Source organism: Hyaena hyaena, unplaced genomic scaffold (genome assembly GCF_003009895.1).
Source record: "Hyaena hyaena isolate Hyena2069 unplaced genomic scaffold, ASM300989v1 scaffold_156, whole genome shotgun sequence".
Lineage (NCBI taxonomy): Eukaryota > Metazoa > Chordata > Mammalia > Carnivora > Hyaenidae > Hyaena > Hyaena hyaena.
Window position 1 is genome coordinate 1961778 of NW_024080788.1, and position 25987 is coordinate 1987764.

Sequence of the window (25987 nt, forward strand, 5' to 3'; positions counted from 1 at the left end):
AGAACTCTAAACTTTCATATGGAAGTCAGAAAACTTTCAAATTCTTGACATCCTTAAATTTCTCTGAGCCTCAATTTCCTCATTTGTGGAATGAGAGAAAGTAGCTTTGACATCTTCAGTTTCGAATCTGTTTTGATTCTTCTATTGATTGAGGAGCTGGGTTCAGCACAGCTTTAAGTTTAGTAAGTTTTTAAACTTTCCAACATCAAACCAGGGCATATGCAATAATATAACCACATATTATATTTAGATAGTACTTTCAACTTTTCAAAGTACTTACCCATCTATTACTCCTGCGTTTTTACAACTCTGTACAAAAAAGACGTTTAATTTTTTTCCCCATTTGATAAGTGAACAGAGCTGATATACAAAAACTTCAAGTGACTTGCATAATATCAGAATGCTAAAGAATAAGCTTTATTAAAACTTCAGTGTTCTGAACCCCTGGCCACAGTCTGAAGCCATTTGAACTTTGTTCAAGGCAACACACTGAGTCTGGTAGTTCTGGGGAAAAGGGGATGAGAAACTAGTAGGCTTAGAATGACTGACTCCCTAAAATCTAATAGAGGCCTGACACATAACAGAGGCCTGATACACTTAACGAACAGTCCATGAATAAATGAGTTAATGACTGAGCCAAACAAGTATTGGAAAGAAATCAAACCACTTTCTAGGAGGACAGGAGAGGGTGGTAGAATGGGCACATTACACGCTAGCCCTGGTCTGCCACTGTCATGGGGGTAAATTTTGGGCCTCTCTTCACTTCCATATTGTCCATAAGTACTTCAATACTTATAGAGCACCGACTATATTCTGAGTACTATGCTGGATCCCTGCCATTGAGGTGTCTCGGGATACTGGCAGAGAAAGACAACTGCAGGTTATTTCATTGAGAATTATTAAGTTTAGCAAATAAAGATAGATATATCAGCTCAGGCAGAGGGTTGGTTTGTCCAAACACAAAGAAACAGGTACACCCTAGCAAGGATGGTGGGAGAATTATCAGCTATCTGGAATGACTTGAGTTGTAAGTGTGAGTCAGCAAATGACAGCTGATGGTAGGTCATGGAGGGCATCATTGCCTTGCTAAGGATATTCCAGAGGTGGTGGGAACTGAGGGGAGGGGCATGGTCAGGTTTGTGTTTTAGACATCTGTTACTGAGGGGATTGAGTTGCGTCAGTTGTTTTCTCCATAGCCAAACTCCCTAAAAAACAGAGATTAAGGCAGTGATTAAGTTCTGTTGCTTTACTGGGAGATAGAACCCTAAGCACTGAGAGTGAGAGACAAAGACCATAAGTCAGGGAAGACTAGGAGGCAATGCAAGGCAGTATATTACTGCAATGGCCACTGTTTCCTAAGTTTCAGAGACACTGCTGGTTGCTAGGCACTCACCTGGCCACATGTGGACAGGCAATCTGGAGAATTACCATTTGAAACAGTCTGTGAGAGGGAGGAAAGTGTGGGGAGTTACCTTCCCGTCTCCTATTCCATGAATCTAAGTTCACCCCACGAGAAGGCTATTGTTGCATCTGGTTTCTTTGGCACTTGATCAGGGAGCCAGATTCCACAACCCACAGTATGGCTTTTCATCCAAGTGAAGAAGTGGTCTGAGAAGCCAGAAACTCGGGGCATGTGGCAATAAGTTTTCAAACCTACATGTGGAACCACAATATGAAAACAGATGTTAGAGGAGCCATTCTTTGAGTTAGAGAGGGGAGTCCACACTCTAGTTTTTCACCATTGTCCCCTCCATGGCAACTTTTGAGGTACCCCTTAGTGCTCCTTGGAAGACAATCTGAAAATAGATTATCTGCCCTCCAGCAGCAACATAAAGACTTTTCTGGAAGTGTGTATCATACATTTGAAGAATAATATTTCATTTCCGGTATTTCATTGCCTAAAAGATGAATTTGTTTTCTTAGTTTTTTGGTTTGTGGAATTGCAAGGAAAGGATGTGAACAAGTGTACACATGGATAGAGTTCTAACGCATTGTGAAATTTGGGGTTTTCTGGTTCATTTACCTCATATCACAGATGAGGAAACTGGAAGTCAAGAGGATACATTTTCTTGGAAAAGGTCATACAAATAATCAGTGACAGATTGAAGGCTGAAACAAAAGGAATCTGGCTCCCAATTCTGGCTTCTTTTCCCTGTGTACGTATCCATGTATGTACTTCAGGAGTTCATGAATTTGCTTCATTGCTTTTAAATTTTGCATTTTCATTTTGGCAACAATGTAAAACTATTAATTTATGCCTATTCTGACCATCCAGATGACCGCCAAGGACTTCTATATCCAAAGCGTAGTGAGTCCTTCTATTCTTTAGGAAATACCAGTATGGGGGAGCTAAACACAGGTGAATCTGCCTGTTGGGCTGCTATCCCAGATTATCACAGACTGGGCATATTATAAACAACAGAAATTTATTTCTCACAGTTCTAGAAGCTGGTAAGTGCAAGATGAAGACACCAGCAGATTTTGTGTCTCGTTTCCTGGTTCATAGACTGCTGTGTTTTCTCTGTGTCCTTACATGGCAGAAGGAGTGAAGGATCTCTCTGGGGCCTCTGTTATGAAGGCACTAATCTTATTGATGAAGGTTCTACCCTCATGACCTAATCACCTCACGAAGGCCTCACCTTATAATACCATCACATTGGCCAATAGGTTTCAACATAGGCATTTCGGAGACAAACACTCAAACCATGACACTGATCTGTAGCAAGAAGCACTGAATTTACTTTGAAACAGCCTGTGTTGTGGGAGTTCCATCTTTGTACATATTTATTCAACAGCAACAAAGGGGTAGCAAAGACTTCTTTCCACCAAATTCCAGCCATAATTTGATTTAATACCCACTTAATGTAGACGTCAATGATGCTGTAAAGCTAACTTCATTCTCAAGTTAACAGGACAACTTTGCTCAGTTATCAGGCGACATTTCATTTATAACAGCATCTGAGGACTACTCCTGAGCAGAGTTTTTAGATGAAGAGGAGAGCCAAATAACCCCAACTAGCAAAAAGAACCTTGGAGTCATCAATACTCTCTTCTAATATATTTATACAAATAAACATTTTCTACATTAGAATTATTAAAGTCAGAATTCTGAAGCATTAAATATAGGATAGAATCTGAGACTATTTCTACAAAAATACTCAATATTGAAACTTTAGTTGCAGCAGAAAAGCATAATCCTCCCTATAAATTTACAATGTTAATTTAAATTTTATTAGTTTCATGGTTTTAAAAATTCATTTTACTGAGTTTATCTTCTTATAAGAGAAATAATTTATAGTCTTCTATTGTTTCTATATATTTTAAGAGTATAATTTATAACATAATTCCATGCTTTAAAACTGAAAAAAAATTCTGTTGAAAACAAGTCCAGATATTACCCAGTTTAATAACCAATGCGAATAGACACACTTCCTCCTGGGATACATGTTTATATAGTGAAGACTAGTGCAGGGAAAAAGCCTAGATCTTGGATTCCATTGTTCCAGGTTCAGGTCCTAGCTCTGCTAATAACTAAGTGTATAGCTCCGTTAAGTCAATATCTTCTCTGGCCTTCATTCAGTTTTCTCTTTGCTAAATTAAAGAGGTTGTAAGGATCACCAATACCTATGCCTGTTGGAACCAGATACAAAATTAAGTGAAATTGACCAATTGTAAATAATAGACAGTGTTAGAGATAGTAGTTACATCAGAGGACATTTGCTCTGTCTAAATATGTTTTCAATTCAAAACTTTTTCTAGCACTACAAGCAAAAACAACACATGCATGGGCCAGATTGGATCTGAAAGTCACCAATTTGCAATTCTTGCACCAGGTCATCTTTAGAGAACTTTCCCCAAGTCTAGAGCACCAAATGCAGTGACTCTAACATAAACGAGGAGTAGGCCAGCATCCATAACACCAGTATAAAATGGTAATAGCCAAAGAAGAAAATCTTCCAGAAGGCTTTGATGCATTTTAAGGGTGATGCAGTGTCACAGGAAAGAGTAAGGCAAGGATGAGACTGTGAAGTACATGATCCAAATGAGCAAAAGATCTTTCTTGTTCCCCACTTTATCCAACCAAAAGTACTGTGTGAATTGTAATCCCTGTTCAACTCTCTAGTATCGTAGTCCCAATCTAATCCAAAGATTTGTTTACATTTAACAAACTCCAGGCTAGGTACGATGCCAGTCACTGGAAAGATCTGTAGAAAAATCATATTGATGTTCTTCCTTTTTATTAGAAAATGCATTTGATTGGTGGCTTTTCACCATCCCATTTTTCTCCTCAATTTGTTCCAGGTGTCAATGACAAAAACTTAATTCCAGTTAAAGTTAGAATATTAAACAAGGAAATGGGTATTTTTTTTCTAGTCTTCAGAGTTTAAGGAGAGAGCATGAAAGTATTTTGAAGTGCATGTTGTAATTGCAGAAACGATGAGGTTATTTGATGTATGTTCTCACTTTAGAAAGATGTTTTCCAGACTTGGTACAGACTCTGATTTCCTGCTCTCAATAGTTAGCATTTACACACACGGACTTTCTGTCACTGACCAGGACATTTCTTTTTCTTTTTGTTTCTTTACTCCTCTTCCTCTCAGATGTTTCTAGTCCCAGCTACCTCTCGTCAGTTTTGATTGGCACAAGTAAAGGGAAAATATCAGACTTTGGTTCAATTTCTAAATGTATGCATACTAAAGAGATGTTTGAAACTACCTATAAGTGTTAATGCCCTATTTATAAAAATTTAATTTAAAAGGAAAACAATAGGGGTGCCTGGGAGGCTCAGTTGGTTAAGCGTCTGACTTCGGCTCAGGTCATGATCTTACGGTTTGTGAGTTCGAGCCCCGTGTTGGGCTCTGTGCTGACAGCCAGCTCAGAGCCTGGAGCCTGTTTCAGATTCTGTGTCTCCCTCCCTCTCTGATCCTCCCCCTGCTCACACTGTCTCTCTCCCTCTCTCAGAAATAAATAAAACATTTTAAAAAAATTTTTTAAAATAATAAAAATAAAAGGAAAACAATAGACAATAAATCAAGTAAAGAATAAGAAGGAGCAGGGTGCCTGGGTGGCTCTGTCCAACTCTTGATTTCTGCTTAGGTCATGATCCCTGGGTCTTGGAATCAAGCCCCTCAGCAGGCTCTGCACTGAGCATGGAGCCTGCCTAAGATTCTCTCTCTTTTTCTGCTCATGTACCCAGCTCATTCTCTTTCTCAAAAAAAAAAAAAAAAAAAAAAAAATGAAGAAGAAAGAAAGAAAAGAGAAGAAAAGAATAAGGAACAAAAATTTAATCTGTCCCTGATAGCTGACTTCCCTGTTTGTGATGTTACCACATTTATTCTTATAATAGGCTGTTTCCTGTTATAAATGCCTTCTGTTCATATCTGCCCCCTTTTCTCAGTTTATTGGCTTTGTGATCACCTCTGTAGCTTTCTCTTCCAAATCAGTTGACATTTTTATGAAAACATTGTTTAGCTCTGAGCAAGTAGGTTATCATGTGTGGACTGTCATGGGGGTGCCTGGGTGGCTCAGTCAGTTAAGTGTCCCAACCCTTGATTTCTGCTCAGGTTGTGATCTCACCATTTGTGGGTTTGAGCCCCGCGTTGGGCCCCATGCTGGCAGTGTGGAGTTTGCTTGGGATTCTCTCTCTCTCCTTCTCCCTGGTCTCTGAATGGATGAATGAATGAATGAATGAATAAATAAATAAATAAATAAATGAATAAATAAATAAAGCATGGGCTACCATGTTTGAAACCTCTCTTAGAACAACTCTGGTACATAACCTTTGAGCTATAATGTTTTTGGAGAGTTTGTTTTTATTTACATTTATGCATGGTGTTCTCTGAATAAACTAGTATGGTTTTAAAAATGAAAAATTTATTGTGTCATCATAGTATCTATTTTATTCAGTGCTTAATAGCATTTATGAATGAAGGAAGAACACCCATTGTTTTAAAACTTGCACAAGAAGTCAGATTCTTGGTGCTTTGCCTCTTCTAAGACCTTTGTATTAATCTTTCTGTAGGCAAAGCCCCACTAAACTACTCCGTCCAGGGATTGAAAGTTCCCACCGATTTATGAATATGGTCGCAATGGGTAGTAAGAATCAGACAAGCATTTTTTGTGTGTCTTACAGGAAATAAGAAATTAGATACTAAAAATAATCAGGGTCTGAATTTTGTGAAGAAAGTATGTTGACATGAAAGACATATTCTTCCAGTGGTCCAAATACTGTGTCTATTGATTTATTTTCCACATAGCTCTGAGCAGCCTGCACTTTCACTGTTTGATGTGACACAAAGAAAGAGAGAAAAAAAGAGAGAAAGAGAAAAAGAGAAAGAGAGAAAGAAAAGGAAAAAAATAAAGCCCACTTGCTAATTCAAAACATTTGTTCCTAGGTGCCAGGTCGACCTGTCAGCTCTCAGTAGGGAGCAGACACACAAGTTGGAGTTGCAGCTGGAAGAGGGTGAGGGGCACCTGGTGCTGCTGGTCACCCTGACAGCTTCGGCCACAGTCAGTATCTCTGACCTCTCCGTCAACTCCCTGGAGGACCAGAAAGAACGGGAGGAAATATTAAGGAGATATGTACGTATGTAACCCTCCTCCTTCAGGGCTATGTGTGACTAGTCGGGGTTGTAAATAATTTACTTGGAGTGACAGAAGTACATCGGAAAAGCTGTCTGACAGATGAATCAGCAGAAACAGAAAGCTGGGCAAATGCAATGGCTGCACTTACCTCTGTAGAATTTCTTGTATTACCCTGATGTCTAGACACCTGGTCTACTCTAGAGTCTCTTCCAAAGCAAGTTCTAGATTCTGAGCATCTCCTCCATGATTTTGTCATGCAGCACAATTTTCATGCAAGGAAACTTCTCATAAAGGAAAGTCAAGTATACACAGCATTACTTCAAAATTAAGTCATCAACTCTTTGTAATTGCAATTAAGAATCCTTGGTCTTTCCAAGTCTGAAGTGCAATTAATGGCACCTACATTAATTAGCAGCTTGGTAATAAGAAGATATTCCAGAAACAATTTTTATTTCAACTGCTTAGAAAAGCCTCACTTCATTCCTTTATTTCATTTTAATTGAATGGGAAATGTAGTTAAAAGGAAGCCTCCCTACATTTTGATCAAATGTAGAGAGTGTTTGGGTGGGACAATGAGTCACTATTGACTCAAATTTTACCAAACCAAAATATTCTTACTCAAATCTACCTATTTCCCGGCATCCTCACATAGTGCATTTTCCACCATGTAGTTTTCTCAAATCAGCAGAGAGGGGAGCTCTTACTCCACCATTCTCTCTCAATGGAGACTCGAAAAGTGAATGCCTTGGTATCCGTGAAGCTGGGAAAAAATCTTTTCCACTTAAAATTACAAAGCTTGTATTGTACAGTGCTGCCAGGTGTTTAGAAGGCTCCTCTAGACACTCAGCCATGAAACCAAGCTCTAACTAACAAAGAACTGCTTAATTTTTTTTTAGATTCTAAAATATTCCTATTTGCTGACTGACATCCTTCCAATAACTGAATTTAATAAAGATGTACCTTATCAGGCTGTGCAGATAACATGAAGTGCTGGTACTAATGCTCTACAATATTCTTCAAACAGATTAGCAGGATGTGTGCTTCAGCAAATTTATTCTGGCTATCTCCACTAAATCAGCTGTCTGCTAATGCTTGTACAACTCATCCACCAATGGTGTTATCATAAACAGTTTAATAGAGGTGACTTAGCAAGGCTAAAGAATATATATTTTTAAACCACCTAAGAGCCCAACGTATTGTTGGGCATCTTCTAATATGTAATTGCAATTATGAAAATTATTTCACATTTTGGAACCCACAAAAACATATTCTCCTGTTACCAGAAGTGAGCCTCATGAATTGAAACAATTTTAAAGGAATTAATTGGTATATTAATATAAAAATTCTAGGTATTATGATACTGTATTTTATGGATGAATATCTGAAACTATCCCATATATTAAAATGATACTGCAGGCTTGGTAATTAGAAATAATCCAACTATCATTGATTGGTTTTTTTTTCCTTTTTTTTTGGATGGGCTTCCTTAAATCAAGCCATTTCCATTCAGAATTTGAATATTTGTTTCTGCACTTTCTTTCAAATGTTAGTTATTATTTCAATAAAATGTAAAACATTATATGGACACCCCAGCTAATTCTCAGGTTATATGCTGCTCAATACATTAAAAAGTGAACTGTATTTAAATATATCTTTTTTTTAGCCCTGAATTTCAAGCATAGCGCTGTATTTCCCTCTAGAGTGGTAGCTGCTAAGAAGCTACTGTATGCAGTGAAGCCCATGTGTTATAATTGCTCATAGCAATACAAGGACAGAGACCTGTACCTTCTGGTTTCGGCGTGTTTCCTTTTTATTACACAGATTATGAGATGATGAAATGCTGTATCATGTCTGAAACGTCACTTGTTTCAGAGAAACATAAAATAGGAGCTTATCTGGGGATTTATTTCTATGTTTTCTCAGGAGAACATGTGTATTTTTTAAATTTTAGGTTAAACTTAAGAATTTGATTTGGCAGTGGCCATCATGAGGAAAGTAAACGAATTGCCCCTGAAAAGGCTCTCCATTTCTGTCGCTCAGCTGCTCATTGCAAAGCATTGAAGCCCCACAAATTAAACAGACATTACTGTGAGAGCCATCATTTGATCACCTCATTCTGAAAAGATGGCTAATTCCATTTTTCTTTTTTTTTTTTCTTTTGGGGGGAGGAAAGCAGGGAAGGTCAATAGGGGGCGGGTAGTAATGGGTAGTAGACCAAGAGCGATTGTATGACCTTTTCAGAACGGGTATGCTGAACCCTTGCTCCCCCTTGTCACAGTTTAAAAACCAGAGGAGCTAGTTTAGAGAAGAAGTTGTTAGCATTCCATTTTTATTATGACATTTCACAGTCATCTGATTTAATGTCCCTTGACCGGATTGTCCACCGTGAGACGATGGGCTTGAAATGTTATTTAGAGCATTGATAAAAGGTGAGCGGTTCTAAGATGACAGCGAGTCATAAGGCTGGTGGTGTGACATTAATTTTCTCCATAACAGAGATGGAATAAGACGTCACGGTGACAAGCTGTCAATCAGCTCTGGCCCCTCAGAGCATCTCGATGCCATAGGATGGGGTATTGCCTCTCCCGTAATAGAGCTGAACTGAGATGCTCTCCCTGACAGCTGCTGCAGCCATAGAGAAAATATATTATACAGCCTTTCATTAAAAAAATAAAGAGGACTCCTCTCCAGAGCATTTCAATCTTTTCCCATCTATTGAGGGCTGAAAGGATTCACAGCAAATCATAGATTCCTCTGCTATGGAAATTTCGGGCTTCCGAAGACATCCAGGTTTTGAGGCCTTCTAAAATAACCATAAATAACAAGGCGGGAATACATCTTGATGAAGCATTACTGAAAGGTGTATTTTTAAACTGATAAATTTAAGTTTTTTGCTTGTTTTTTTTTTAATTCTTATTATAATCGATGTGTCACTGGCCTAAACAGTTGAAGTTGGCAATAAATTACTGAGTGTCAGCTGACTGGAGGAAATAAAGCCTTCAGACAATAATTACTCCCCCAAATGAGAAGCAGAATATCGGAGCTGAAGCCTCAGAAGCTGTATGTCTGGGCGATGAGGTTACTAGTATGAAATAATTCTCAGCCTGAGGACTGATGATGTTTGTTTTAGACACAGTGAAACTTGGTTGAAATTGCTCTTGAAAATTAAAGGACAGGAACCTTTTGATAAAACTCTTCTCTGTCATTAGGATAGGGGGCTTACCTGGGGTATAAAACTCTGTAAACTCTGAGATAAGGGCACGGTTCTCAAACCTGGTGTTTCTACATTAGGAAGACGACATGCCTACAAACCTCTGAGTTATAATACCCACTGTGTAAAGTCCCCACTGTTAAACCCTTAACTTACAGGAATGTAAATGAAGAGAGAAGTGCATTTTTACTGAACGCTGTCCTCTGGGTAGTTTAAATAGATTTTTGGTGATAAGGAACTGTTTAAAAACAATAAAAGATTAAGCACTAATCCTGTGCTCAATGCTCTTAAAAGTTAGGCTCTGAGATTACACATATATCTGCATTTCTTCCTCTCAATGTACCAAGGTCATAGCTTCAGTGTAAACACTGACTAGTCATACAAGACTGATAAAGTTAATATCTCAGTAAGCTTCTGCTTGTCAGTATTCTCACATTCTTAATATAAGGATGGGAATGTTCTTTGGTAACAGTTTGATGACTTTGTTAGGTTATGCTCCCTGGTCTTAGAGCACTTTAAGGATTATGATACAGGAGTACCTTTGATTTACTTAGAAAAAATGCCTGTCTTGTTATAAGAAAAATGCTATGAAGTGCAAATAAACAAATGCGTATGGATATTCTGTGTCAATACTTACTCCTTAAGTATTTGTGCCCATTAATTGGAGTTCTGAATTATTGCATTAGTAGCCCTCTTTCCATGCCTTCAGGTACTATACTTCCCAAAAAACCGCCATTATTAATTTATGAAATTAAATAGGTTTTATTCTTTGGATCTGATTTGTCTGTTAAAATTTCTCTACTTCTACACATACTATAATGGCCAATAAAGTTATAAACTTAAGAAAAGTTACTCATCACTTTTTAACTTATTTTTAGTGATCAATTTGATTTAATTTAGAAGATTATATATGATATTTTTCCCAAAAGGCTTATAGAATGATGTCAAATTTTTGAATTAAATATTACAAACCATTTCTCCATTAATTTAACCTTCATCTAGGACATGATATTTCCAAAACTCACCAAGAACAAAATAGTAAAAAAAAAAAATTATGTTGACTTTCTTAATTCTAAAGGCTGCAGTGTGTTACATAACCAACAATTTAAGACTCAATGTTAATAATCAATCATTAGTCTCCAAACCATCATACCCATTGATGAAACATTTCTTCGAGTTCTTAAGGAGTTTGAAGAATGAAAGTAGGCATATACTATTCTATATTTTATTGTTCACCATCTACTGATAATTATTTATAGAAAGGCATGTGGTATTTTTTATTCTTTCAAAGAGTCTTGTAGAACAACGATTATCTATGTAGATATATATGTGTGTGCCTATGCCTATGTACTTGTTAATGATGGTGGAAGTGTAGTCTGTACTGAAGAAACACAAATTTCCCTTTGAACCACTTAAGCAGCATCCTGAGATCAGTCATAAAACTTAGTGTTTTCTCAGCACACTCTGAGACTCACTAGGACCTCTCTTTCTTAATATCGATGTTGGGTCTTTCAGAGCCCATTGCGGATATTTCACAACCTGAAAGATGTGGGATTTCTCCAGGTGAAAGTGATCAGAGCAGAAGGGTTAATGGTCGCCGACGTCACAGGTAAGAAATGAGGCAATTCTCCTAGTGTCTATGTTTATATATATATATGTATATATATCTCAGGCAGCACACAGGGTTCACACCATTTAATGACTAAACTCTTCATTCAACCTGACTGGATCATTGAAGTAAATAGTATAAATACGAAGTTTCAGCTTTGATCTTACAGGATTTGCCACCCACTCAGTTTTATACTGGCTCTGCTTTCTGAAAGAAGAGTAATGTATTAAAAGTAAACAATAAATGACTTTTGAATCATTGCCTTCTCCACAGTTTGCCTAACGTAATGGAAATGTTTCTTCCCTGGTTTCATCATTTCAGCATCTTGGAGTATGGTATATCTTCTTCTATTGGGAAGAATCACTCTTTTTGTTGTTCAAGTTCCTTAGCACATCCCAGAGATAATTCTGGGTCTAAGCTAAGTACAATGTTCTAATTTTTTAAGAAAGAAATGAGCTTGTAAAAACACTGAAATCAGTCTTACCTCTTAAGGCTTCCTGATTTAGATACTGCTATTTCTGTGACATACTAATTAATTAACAAATGCTTATTATTTCATCAATTTCCAGAGTTAAATTGCTTTAAATTTGCAATTATGTGATCATTCCTTTTGGGGAATATTATACCATTTCTCCAGTTGTCTGTCTCAAGGTTGGTTATCCATCTCGACAAATTTTTGTGTAAATTTTGCTATTCCTGAAAAAAAAGCATCCACTTATAAGTTGTAGAAGTGTACTTACTTATTACTTGTAGAAGTTCAGCAAGTTGATCCTAATAAGGTACCAGACTTACCTGAAGGGGAGAAATGTGCTTTTCCTACCATCTCAGAGCTTGTAAATCGATTACATGATTGTTGGTACCCTTCTTTAATTCCTCAAATCTAAACAGAACAGAATCAAAACCCATTTAAAAGATTACATGCATTAAAACTAAAATAGCAGACGCCTGCTCCAAAATGGCAACCGTTTAAACATTTTAATATTTGCGTAGTATTGGCTGACTATTGTGTGATAAAAATGAAAATGTTGAGAGTTTACAGTTTCTTTAAACAGGTGATTATCAACTGATTTGAAACCAAGAAGTTAATAACAACTGTCAAATATTCTTTCAAAATAGGCATACTTGAAAATAGGGAGAGAGGAATTTGTAATCTTTTTGCAGGTACACCCACTTGGTTCCTTGTACTAAACAATTAGTTGAATACTAAGTTTGTTCATTTTCTTTTTGATTTCTGATGTGGATATGCTCATATTCATGTGGACATAATGATTTCATTTTATTTTCTTTTTTATGTTGTATTTATTATTAGAACCAACAGTCAACAATGAATGATTGAGTAACTGCTCTTTTTTTTTTTTTTTTTTGGTCCACTTTGGACATGAACTTAAAGACTGGAATAGGAACTCAGTATTGCTTTTATACTACGGAGGTTGCATCTAGCCTCTGATTCCCAGCAGCAGATAAATTCAGGAATTCGTGGCAGTGACATTCACCACCATGGGAGACACCTTCAATTTTCCTCAGGATTTTCTGTAAGGGAAGGGAGCCCCCAGTGTTGAGCTGAAAACCTCTGAATAATAGGGAGAAACACCTAAAATAATCAGTATCTCAGTGGGCACCTCAGTGCTAAGAATTATTACTGAACATTTATGTATAAAAACATTCCAGTCTCATTTACTTCAAAAGCTTATTCACCTGCCCATTACACAAGTTGAATGTGATTATATAAGTTTGTTTCTCTTGGAGAGAAGCTGTCATTGCTTTTAAAATTCCATGAATATGCAAACTATGTTAACCTACTTGGCCTATATGCCACTATGGAGGTTAAAGTACATGTTCTTTCAAAGCTGTAAAAAATAGATATATTTCTTTCCTAATGGTTCTATGTAAATTAATGTGAATAACAATAGCCTTTTCCCTAGGGATTCAGTGAGACATAATTTTGATCTGGTAAAATGAACTTTAATTTGGGGACTACTAAATAACAGATTCTCCATTTTTTCCCTCCAGTTTTAGGGATATAAATCTAATGATTCCTCATTCCACACTGACCTTATAATCTAATGTGCTCTGAATTGAACAAGAGAGATGTTGAACTATTCAGGGGCAAGAGGATAATTCAGTCTTTGACCTTGCTCACTCTTGAACCTTTTGTGGTCTTTATGACATTTGTGATGGTGGCAGAAACTGAGGACCATATATTTAAGTAAGAAAGGCCTGAATATACTACCGACTTTTAAAATAATCCTTACTTCCCAAAAGGGTAAAAATGTATAGGTATACTGATCCTTCCTGGTCTTTACCATTAAATTTGGAGCACAAATAAGTTCTTTGTATACTTGCTTTTTTACTTGTTCAAAGGAGAACTTTAAAAATATCCTGTACATCCTAGTGATAATCACAGTAACGCTCTACAAGATACTCAGCCACAGTTTGAAAAACAGAAATTGAGTCAATGGTGCTGTCTTCAAATCCTCAAATTAGCATCCATTTAGGAGTGTTGTGGATGGAGAGGGGAGATTTTAAATCACTGATAGCTCTCTGAACTAAACAAAGAGTATTTTCTGACCTGGTATAAATGAGGCTATTATTATAAGATACTTAGTTGGCTGCAGAACACTTTTTTTCTAGCACAGTCTAACAAGACAAACATATATTTGAGCAACTTGGCTCTACTTTTAAATGTTTAATGATCAGAACATAAAGTCAAACTTCCATAGTTGAAGCAAAAAAAATTTAAATTACGGTATTCCATCATTTAACATGGGCACAGGAAAAAGAGATTCCATAATCTTTTAAGTAGCCATCAATCTTACTGCAGTTACAAAGAATTTTTTTCCTTTCAAAATGTAAAATTTTTCTTTTGTTACAACACATTCATTGAGTAACATTGTGATACTGTATTAACTCTGTGTGAATAAAGAGCAATTGAGACTCTCTTTGAATGAGTGAGTACAAAGCACAAATTACTTTTTAATGAAACCCTCAATTCTTTCCCTTTCCACAAAAAGCCTATAGCCTTGTTCAGCTGAACACTCCTACAGTAGGGTCACTTCAGTTAAGCCCCTAATAAACTGTTGATAGTTGAGGGTAGTTTTTTCTTCAGTCTCAATAGCCCAGTGTTGGACAGTGCACTTCAAATCATTAAGGTTAATACAGATTTAAAAAAGAGATTAACTCTGGTGGTTAAGGCCTCAATTTACAACTCCCACACATACACATGCATTGAGCAAGGCACAAGAGTGGATTGAAATTTCAGTCAAATTGTGGGCAGCCTTTCACAGCCTGAGAAAGAGGCACTCTGGTTTTCAAAGTTGATCGGCTAAATTCTTCGTGAGGCAGAAAGTTTGATTAAGTGAAAAATACTTTGCGATACAACTTACTTACCTTCCACCTAAGCAGTGAGAAGGTGAATGTCTTTCTGTACCATCAAAGCAAAACCTAGACACTGTCTGGCCCTGCGTTCACTGGGGAAAATTCTATCCCTAAATCAAGTATTCCTTAAAACTGGACAGTTTGTGAGGAGAGAAAGACCACTGGAGTGGGGGGGGGGGGGGATTTTTTTTTAAGGTGGTGGGAAACAGTTCATGCTGGGACTTGGTCTTTTCTGGCTTCTAATTATCCTATTCCTTGGACGGGGCCTAATTTCTGCTTTCAACAGAACATTTCAAGTCTTCTGTATCGAGTGAGGCTTTCTTCACAGAGTATTTAGACCTGGCCTATGGGTTCTTTCAAGTTCTAAGAGAAGAAAGAGAAAAGGGTTCTTCTCTCCAGCCCCTCCCCTGCATTTTCCCCTGGGTTGTGTTTTTGAGTTCCCGAGGAAGAGGTCACAGCCTCCCCAGGGATACCAGCCACTCAGGTTCAGAAACAGTGATATGGGGGAACTGCAAAACCCTTTCAAAAGATGCCCTACCTTTTCACTGTATTAAAAGGAACACTAATATAAAACTTCTCCACCCCAGGTGAATTGATCTCTCAAGTTAATGCACCATCTCTTTCAGGAAACAATAGAGGGAGAGGGAGAGAAAAAGGAAGAGAGGGAGAGAATTTTATAATTAACATAATCTGTCACTGACACAGTCCCATCAAATGAGTATATCTTTTTCTAAAACAAGGCTACACAGAAAGACCTGTGACTCACCAGCCCCATGGTCTAGAAACCTACTAGTTATTAAGGGAGATGTTTACTACCCCTTTATTTGCATAGATTTTCCCCATGTTTTTCTTTAGGAAAACTGTCTTCATTGTTGGAAAATATTTAAGTAACAAAACAGCAGAAAAAGACATGCTACAGTTTTTTTTATCAGCTTCCGTGAGAGTCTTATTATCTTAAGAAATAACAGTTAGCAGCTCAGATTCATTAGCAGAGCTAAATTTAAGCCCCATTTGACAGGCTGCCTAGAAAACATTTTGTTTTGCTGTCTGTGGGCTTTAATTAAGATGTGTTCAATTTCAGTCCTCTTCAGTCTAGCGCCACCGCCCCCCCCCCCCCCCCCGCCCCCCCAACCTTGCTGTGTCACAGACCGGCGATCAGACACTTTTAGACGGTCCGGCCCATGACTTTGACCTTCTGCGCAGTCCGGCGTTCCCTGGGGAACCGTTCAACTCATGAGGTCTGATTTCACACTTCCAGGATGCCTCAGCTCTCTTAACAATGACAGGGAGACAAAGCCCTTTAGAGCAGGCCGCATGGGGACTTGTTTAAATTGGAAACCAGAGAGGAGTCAAGGAACAAGGTTATAGGCTACAGAATAGTGCTTTTAATAAAGAGCTCACAGCTCTGGCTCAGCTCAAAGAGGTCTACCTCTGTACAATTAATTGAGCCATTTATCTGGAGCATCTTAGGCCTCTACTTTCTCACAGAATTGCGTGGTAAATATCAGCTAAGAAGCAAATGAGATATGCATGAAATGAATTTTAACACTTTGATTACTGTGCTTCCAGTCTTCATTAAAAGTAAATTTATTTGTATTTCTGACCTCATTATCAGTAGGCTGCCTGCATTTTTATTGGTTCCTGTGATTTCCAGCTTGAGTATGTCATGAAGGTATATTTTATACAGAGATTTGGATTTATTATTCTTGGTATTTTCCCTGAACATTATGGGTCTATTCAGAGAAAGAAAATGAAAAGGTGGCTGTACAGAAAAAGGCAAGTCTGTTCTTTGAAAGTTTTATATACAGTTGGAGAAATGCCAAGCACATATATTTAACATAGATAAGATATTGTCCTTTAAAAAAATTAACTTTTTGTGGGTTACCCAAGAAAACTGCATGAGATATATTCAGTTGTTGCTTGAGTGGACCTCAGAATACAAGAGCTCTACTGGAAGAAGTGGGATTACTGCTTCTCTTACAGAACTAGAGCAGCTTGAATGCTTAATAGCATGTGCCTTTAATGATATCATCACGTTTAATAATATTGATGATATTTGATGAATGCAGCCTTAGATTTTATGGTCATTATTTAAAGCCTGTTTGGAAGATGAGAAAATATATCTCCCTTAAATGCTACGTAATTCCATTGATAGTATCATATAGCATATGGTGCAAGTCCTTCATATTTGTGAATTAGCAAAGGTGAAATCATTTACCAAATAAAAGGGGCTTGTGTATGGATATCATTCTTAATTTGTTTAACTTTTGCTATCTTGAAATCTTAAAATTATATTGATTGTTTGAAACAAAAACACCTAAGTTTTACATAAACTGTTCCGAAAATTTCCCAAAGTATGCTTTATTTCCATTACATAAGCTAATGATGTCCCTATTTGCTTTTTAAGAATTAAGCTTATAGAAGATTAAAAGCAGATAGTGTAGTTTGAAAACAAACATCATCCAATTTATAATGCATCAGAAATACCCAACACGTGACAGTCTTATCACTATACTATGCCTAGTTTAGAGAACGTTACATACATATATGTTAAATGTCTACATACTATAGAAATACCTTCCTTAAGAATGAAATTAAACAAATGAAGGTATCACAAGGAGAGAAAGCAAATCATTCCTTTTCATTCTTTTTTTGGTTCTTTGTTCATTTATGTCAACATAGCTCACATAGAAATAAAAGTTGTTTCCTTTTAGTGCTTGCATTTTTACAAAACTAAATCATATTCTAATTTTGGAAATGTGAACGTGTTTTACTAAAACCAAACAGTGAATATTAAATATTTGTGAAAAGAGGAATTAAAATGATAATTTACCCCAGAGGCTACTGAGGCTGAGTTTGAACTAGTGTTTTATATGGAATGTGGAACTCATGTGTGATTCATATGCAGGTCACACGGTCAGGAGATCCTGCTCTGGAAGAATAGGTGGGATGACAAAAGAGATTAATAATTGGGTTTGATATGCTCTAGAGGTGAAGGACTATGGGCTGAGAAAGTGGTGGTCCCACTCTCAATGGGAAATGAGGAAAAGAAATACTATGAAGTAATTAATTGAGTTCTGTGGAAGTAAGATTACAAAATGATCTCTTGAGTAAAGAAGTAGAGACTTGGTGTTATGGCTTGGATGGCTGGCTTCATGATTCCATTCAGTGCTTGAAGAAATGCTTTCAGATGCTAGAACCATTGTTTAAAATTAAACTTTTTTATTTTTTGTTATGATATAGTCGTGTAAATAAGCAATACATTTCCTAGAATGATGGATTAGGGAACTGGTGCAAACAGAGAGGATCTGGATTTAACTAGACTTTTGGAAAACAAAACTACCATAGGAATATTTGGGTTATGTGATGGTAGAGTTAGGTGCATAAGTGATTGAATAGCCAAGCCCAAAGAGTGATTGCTGTAAAGGATTGATGTCAGTGAGGATGCCGAATGGAGGAATACAGAGCTCTGTTCTTAGTGTAACATGGTCAATCTATTTACTAGTGACTTTGAAGAGGTAATTAAGGGCTTCCTTATCAAACTTGCTAAGAGGGATAGTTAACTGTATACTATATGGCATGTGTTATTTGTTTATACTATACGTATATATTATATATTTAGATTTTTAAATAGTTATATAGTACTATGGTATTTATACATAATATATACATATTCGTATATTCATACATATGTGTAATAGCCTAGTTCAGAATAATAGGGTTAGTTCAACAAGATGAGCATTAAACAGTATATGAAAAAGCCTTACTGGGACATAAAACGGTGATGTCCTGCATTAACGGTAGAAAATATCGGGGGGAAATTAGGGTTTGAATTGAGTTTAGCTCTTGTGAGAGTGAATTATACATATATCGATTTTGTTACATTGGTTTTTTTTAAATGTTTTAAAATGTTTTATTTATTTTTGAGAGAGAGATAGAGATGTGAGCAAGGGAGGGTCAGAGAGAGAGAGAGGGAGATACAGAATCCAAAGACAGGCTCCAGGCTCTGAGCTAGCTGTCAGCACAGAGCCCGACGCAGGGCTTGAACTGTGAGATATGACCTGAGCCGAAGTAGGAAGCTTAACCAACTGAGCCACCCAGGTACCCCTACATTGTTTCTCAATATACAAATTACAAATTTGTTACATTGAATCAAAGGGAAATGTTGAGAATGATACCTCTGGACTCCTCAGATACACTGGGGTATGAATTCAGTGTTGGAAGCTATTCTTTAAACAAAGACATTGACAAACAAAACAGAATTTATTCTCGATGGGGATATCTGGTGTTTTAAAATCAAGTCAGTTGAGAATAGCTCCAGGGAAATGATCATAATAATAATTAAAAAAAAAAAAAGTGGCAGCTAACATTAATGGAGTCCTTATCACATGTCAAACACTACCCTGAGCTTGGAACAAGGGTTATCACAATCTTACAACAACCTAATTAGTTCCTGTTGTTATGCCCACTTTACAAATTAGAAAACTGAGATGTGGAGGGGTTAATTAGCAAATGTCCACATTAGCATGTGGAGAAGACACTGTGACAATTAATTATGCTACTTGAACTTGCTGTCTGCAGCAGCAAAACATACTCCACACGCTCTCAGTTAAATGAATACTAATATAAAATCTTAGGCAAGTACATCTGACTGGTTTGGCCACATGCACATCTGCAACCCTAGCTGCAAGGGAGTCTAAAAATGTGATTTTGGCCTTTACAGCCTCTCTGGTTTAGGAAGAGACACCAGAATTAGAATAGATGCTCAGTAAGCCATCCACATTAACTAGTGCAGGAGGCCAGGTAATAATGAACATTGATCAGATACTCAAAGTGGCAGATGCTATACTCTCACTTTGCACCCATTTTTTTCATTTCAACTTAAAAATGACCACAGAGGGCAAATCATAACATAGGTAAATGTAACAGAGACATAATTTTGTGTATATTGTAAAGAAGCACTTCCCCAAAATTATAATTGCCAAATATAATTTATATGATTGCCAAATACACACTTATACATATGTATATAAACACTTCCCTAAAATTATAATTGCCATATATATATATATATATATATATACACACATATATGTACATATGCCAAATATATATATATAGACACACATTTCAGAATAGTCCTCTGGAGGTAATGATTTCCCCATCACTGGCACTGTCAAATCAGAACTTATATATGACTGCCTGGTTGCAGAGAAGATTTAAGTCCTAGGTGAGGTTTTGAACTTGGCCTGTGAGGCATTGTTCCCAGCCCTCAGAATCAGAGATCCTATAATAGGTACTAAGATGAGTAACAGACTCTTGAATGATTAGATATTTTGTAGAAAACAAATAAAAAGACAAAGCTACCTTTTTAAATTTTTTTAATGTTTTTATTTTTGAGAGAGAGATAGAGACAGCATGAGCAGAAGATGGTCAGAGAGAGGAAGACACAGAATCTGAAAACAGGCTCCAGGCTCTGAGCTGTCAGCACAGAGCCTGACATGGGACTCGATCCCATGAACCATGAGATCATGACCTGAGCCGAAGTTGGACGCTTAAAGGACTGAGGCACCCAGGTGCCCCAAAGATACCCTTTTAAAGACAAAGCTAGACAGATGACAATTTTCAGTTTAATTGCCATATATATATATATGTATATGTATATATATATATATATAAAATAATAAATATATATAAAGGTTCAATCACCTAATAGAGTATTTAATTTTTTCAGCCTAAAGAATTTTATTCTACTGCAAACGATCTCACCAGCTAATGAATTTATTTATAAGGAAGATTATCTGCAACCTCACACTTTTCTATGGGGAATCTAATTGAATATATAGTTCCTATAGGTCCTAAAGTATCTACAGGAACATACTAAAACAAAAGAGCTTCTAATATTTATACTTATATTTTTGGACAAACAACTTGTGTGTTTCCAGTCTTGTAACAAGTCACTTTCATATAGTTTCTATATTAAATATTAATTGAAATAAAATCTTTAAATGTTTTAACCACAATTTATGTAAACTCTTAAAAGCTTAGACATAATTTTTTCATAGCCTCTCTTCATTTATTAGATCCCATAGTCTCTCTTTTCTTTCTTTTCCAGTTTCTTATCTGTCTCATTCTATTTCTTGTTCTTCTGGCATAAATTTCAAGCTTCCCAGCATACACAGAGAGGGTTCAGGTTTAGGACTCAAGCATGCATCTTGTTACACGCAATACTATAAATATTCCTTTGCATCTAATTCTAGATCCCAAGGGAAATAAATTCATCTTTACATTGTGCTTTGTCTCCCTTGCTCTTAGTCATTGTTCTCACAGGGTTGCCTAAGACCTTCGAGGGATCCCAAAGACACTTTCAGAGATCTTTTAAAGTCAAAACTATTTCCATAATAATGCTAAGATGTTATTTGCCTTTTTCCCACTCATTCGTTCATGAATGGACAATGAAATTTTTCAAAGGTTGTATTTTTTATTGCTCTGATGTTAACATGTCATAGATTTATAATGTTATTTTCGAATGAATGATGGTTTTACATGCTCTCATTTTTAATTTCTAAAAGGGTGAACTGATATAACTTATAAAGACAAAAGTTTTTTGATGTCCTCAAAAAAATATTTTAATGTTTTATTTAATTTTGACAGAGCGTGAGCAGGGGAGGGTCAGAGAGAGAGAGAGAGAGAGAGAGAAAGATGATCCGAAGACAGATCTGCACTGACAGCAAAGGGCCTAACTTGGGACTCAGGCCCACAAACTGTGAGATCATGACTTGAGCCGAAGTTGGCCACCTAACCCACTGAGCCACCCAGTGCCCCTCCTTCAAAAATTTTTAAGAGTACCTGGGGCACCTGGGTGGCTCAGTAGCTTAAGCCTCGGAGTTCAGCTCAGGTCATGATCTCACAGTTTGTAGGTTCAAGCCCCACATCAGGCTGTGTGCTGACAGCTTGGAGCCTGGATCCTGCTTTGGATTCTGTGTCTCCCTCTCTCTCTGCCCCTCCCCTGTTTGTGCTCTCTCTCACTCTCTCTCTCCTTGTCTTTCTTTCTTTCTCCCTCAAAAATAAACATTAAAAAAACCCAAAAACTAAGAGTACCTAAAGACCAAAACGTTTAAGAACTGTTGCTGTAGTGCAAAGATCCTCATCTGGAGGAGGGCAGTATTGCCCCCTTGAGCATTTTAGAGCTTGGTGGGAAGCTAACCACAGTGGTTAAGAAGCGCTACTGGTATTTGGTGGGAGTGGATTGGGGATGTTAAATATCCTACAAAGTATTAGACAATTTTAAATAGTGAAAACTGTCCCATATGCTGCATCATTTAACATAGACATTGACATAGGTTTTAAACCTGTTTCATGAGTCTCTGAGCCTAGATTGCATTCTGAGATACATATTATTTACTCAAATCTTGCAAATGGCTTCCATTTTTCACTGTAATCACCAAAGACCTTGGGATTTCCTCCACAGCAGTTCATGGTCTGGTTCCCCATTACTTCCCTGACATGTTCTCCAGTTTTTCCCATTGCCCACGGCTCCCCACCATCAGGACGCCTGAGCACACAAACCTTTGGCTCTAGCTCTTGCCTCTGCCTGTGATGTTTTTCTCCAGGTGTCCATTGACTACTCCTATCACTTCCTTCATTTCTTTGCTCACATCTCACCTTCTCAATGAGGACTACTCCAGCCACACTAGTCAGTTTGTAAACTGTTCCCCTCACCAACATCCTTCAAACCCCTTTTCCTGCTCTGTTTTGTTCTATTTTCCATGAACATGTATCACTCTCTAACATGAAATATAATATGCTTATTAATTGTGTTCAATATTTAGTCTCTTTTTACCCCTCCCCACCGCAAATAGACTCCAAGAGAGCAGGGACCTTTCCTTTTTTTGTTTATATGTTCTGATATATAGCAGGCATGCAATAAATATTTGTCAAATAAATAAACCTATGGTTTCATTATAAATAGCTTTCTATTTAGTTCTCCTTTATCTTGGCGTTAAGGCATTATATGAAATTTTGAAATCATGATTGGGTAAGTCTAATTTCAAATTAGTAAGGAGGATATTACAAAATCTTCAATATGAAAAAAGATGTACTAGCTCTAATGGACTGGGAGCCACAATTGTAGGGGGTCAGTTTTTCTGATACACGGAAACCTGCTTCATGACTTAGTGAGGAAGAGAAGCCTGATTATCATTACTCAGTCCCAGAATCAGACCCATTGGGAACCTAGTGAGGAGTTTGGTTAATGTATTTCTTTTTAAAAAAAATTTTTTAATGTTTTATTTATTTTTGAGAGATAGAGAGATAGAGACAGTGTGAGCAGAGGAGGGTCAGAGAGAGAGGGAGACACAGAATCTGAAGACAGGCTCCAGGCTCTGAGCTAGCTGTCAGCACAGGGCCCGACGCAGGGCGTGAACCCATGAACTGTGACACCATGACCTGAGCTCAAGTTGGACGCTTAACCAACTGAGCCACCCAGGTGCCCCTGGTTAATGTATTTCCACCAATCAGATGTTTAAAATATGTGTAAGTCAGTTGATGAAAAAAACAAAAGTCAAACCCCCATCCCCAGTGATACAGGAGGGATTGGAAGATATATCCAATGTACATTGTTTTTTTTGTTTTGCTGAACCCCGTGGAATTCCCTCATCAGTGTAGAACATTGTTATATGTTACGACTGAAATTCCAGTTTGTAGAAAGGACAGATGGCAAGGTTGATTATAAGTTTTTTAAAAAGATTAAAGTAGAGCCATTTCAAACTGTGACACCTGAGGAAATTAAACCAAGGAGTTTAATTTGTGCAAGGTAGGCCCCAAATAAAAGGCTCCAATGCGTATGAATTGCTTTCCATGCTATTGAAAGCCTTCTGTGTTTTCAGAGACAGGGCAACAAAGAGGTGGTCACTGCGTACCCCCTATACACACATTTCTATAACACATCACATCCAGCAAACTGTGCTGCTTGTCAGCAGCAAAATGACCCTGGACAAAGCCCACCACTGATGGATCAGGATTAACTTTCTATTCTGAGAGCGAGAATATCTTTCAGTATCTTTTGAGTGACTTTAATGCTTAAACCAGTAGTTTGCACAAACTGAAGTCATCCACTTGGCCACATAGCAGGTAACAAGCAAGCAGGGGTGGTGCAGACTTTCCCACAGTTCTTTATAAATATGTTTGTGTTGTGCCCTCAAAGAGCAAGAGCGAAGAGTGACAGAGAATTAGCCAGTCAGTGCATCCTACTTATCCCTCGGTGCTGTTTTGAAAATTGCCAAAAAAGATACCTATTGGAGACAATTCTGACATCTGTTGTTACTGTTGTGGGAATGGCTTTTCACCATAAGAATTTAGGTATTAGATCATAAGCTTTAAAATTTGTTATAGATTTATTTTTTTTGATAAATAGTTTATTGTCAAGTTGGTTTCCATATAACACCCAGTGCTCATCCCCACAAGTGCCCTCCTCCATGCCCATCTCCCCTCTCCCCCCACATCCATCAGTCCTCAGTTTGTTTCTCAGCATTCAAGAGTCTCTCATGGCTTGCCTATAGATTTATTTTTGACTTAAGATAGAAGAACCTCTAATTTTCATTCCTTTGGGAGATTTTTTCCCCTATAAAAATCCATAGGGGAAAAAATAGCCCCTCATATTTAGATGAACTAGATTTAACTATATTATGGACAAATGCATTAGTCTTAACCTAATATTTGTAAGTATCTATTTAATAGTCATTATATAACATGTATTTAAGTTTCCCTGTTGTAGAGACCCTATTAAAAGGATACAGAAATAAATTTAAGCTAAATATTCCTTATCAGAAATTGTTAAAGTCTTTTTAAAAAAATTTTTTTTAGTCTTTCTAAAATTGTTGCTGATAGAGATGTGTAATCACCATAGATCACTAGGGTCATCTCACCCACTGAGGAAGTCTTTGCCTCCCTTTCCCTTCCTGTTCTAGAGTTAGAGAATGATATGCTTCTTTCTCATTGCTCCCATTGCCCCCTTCACTTACCTTTATTCAAGCACGTACAACCCGGCATCCTAATTGTGTATTTACATGCCTATCATGCCCACTAAATTGCGCGTGCCTTGAGTGCTGGACTATGTCTTAATCATACTCATAATTCTGGAGTGAGAAGAGCAGGCATTCAATAAGTAATGAATGCTTCAAAAAGTATTCCTATTTCTCTCTAGAGAATTGTCAACGTTGAAAATTGCAGTGTTCTCAAGCAAGGCTAAGACTCTCTGTTAGCAGTCCTGGTGGTTAATGCAGTCAAACCCACTACTCCAGTCCCCACCATGCACTGCTGCAATTTCTATCTTGCATCCAAACCCAAATCTTCTTTTACCTGCACGGCAAAGGAGAGGGATAGGGCACTTTCTAGCCAAAACAGTGAACGTTAAGGGAAAACAAGCTGGTACCCACAGATCAGCTTTAGCCTTATGATAAGAATGAGTAAGAGGGAGATGAGCAATAATACAATCTGTTCTCATACATTTAGGCTGTTTAAATAGCCAAAAAATGATCAGAAACAAAGTTCAGCTTTGCATGCTGCCTTAACTTCTTGCACTTCTAGCCATACAGTATTGAATAAAACCATTACAAGGAGCATCTTCACATCACTCTCTAGGGCTTTGAAGAATACAGTGTTCTTGATAGACATCAACACTGCTTCCTCTAGTCAATCCCACTCCTCAGATACTCTCAGCAAGCAAAGCAGCATATCACGGGGTCTCACTGGAATGATAAAAGGATGAAAGGAAAGAATAATTAAGGAGATAATGAATGGTTAGGTCCGTCACTGGTATTTCTGTGATTGTTTTCAGTTGTTTAAGTGGCACATAATCAAGGCTGCAAAATTTAGGAACTGAAAAGCCAGTCATTTAAAGCATCATTTAGCAAGCCAGATAAGCACATTAACTATGTGTAGCCACTTCTTTAAAATAAAACTATGGTGAATGCTTTTTAGTGGTAAGTTTATAAAATTTGATATTGTACGTTTACTATTATTTTGGTTGAAATTGCTGTTAATTTTTAATTACTCTTGAATCACGCAGTGGCAGAAGGATACTTTCTAAATTAGTAGAAAATAACACAGTGTGTAAAGACCTGATGTTGGCATCCATTACCGATAAGTGTAAAAACATAACTTTTTAGAAGGGAAAGATGAATAGAAGTTAAATATAAAATTGGCTG

General features: G+C 37.2%; 1 protein-coding gene across 1 annotated transcript in view; it reads left to right on the top strand.

Moving 5' to 3' along the window:
• MCTP1 (multiple C2 and transmembrane domain containing 1) overlaps positions 1-25987 on the top strand; it is a 517686-nt gene that overhangs the window by 330528 nt on the left and 161171 nt on the right. Inside the window, exons 11-12 of the mRNA XM_039239406.1 lie at positions 6396-6582; positions 11312-11405. Of these exons, the coding sequence (XP_039095337.1) occupies positions 6396-6582; positions 11312-11405 (281 nt within the window). The remainder of the gene's footprint in view (positions 1-6395; positions 6583-11311; positions 11406-25987) is intronic.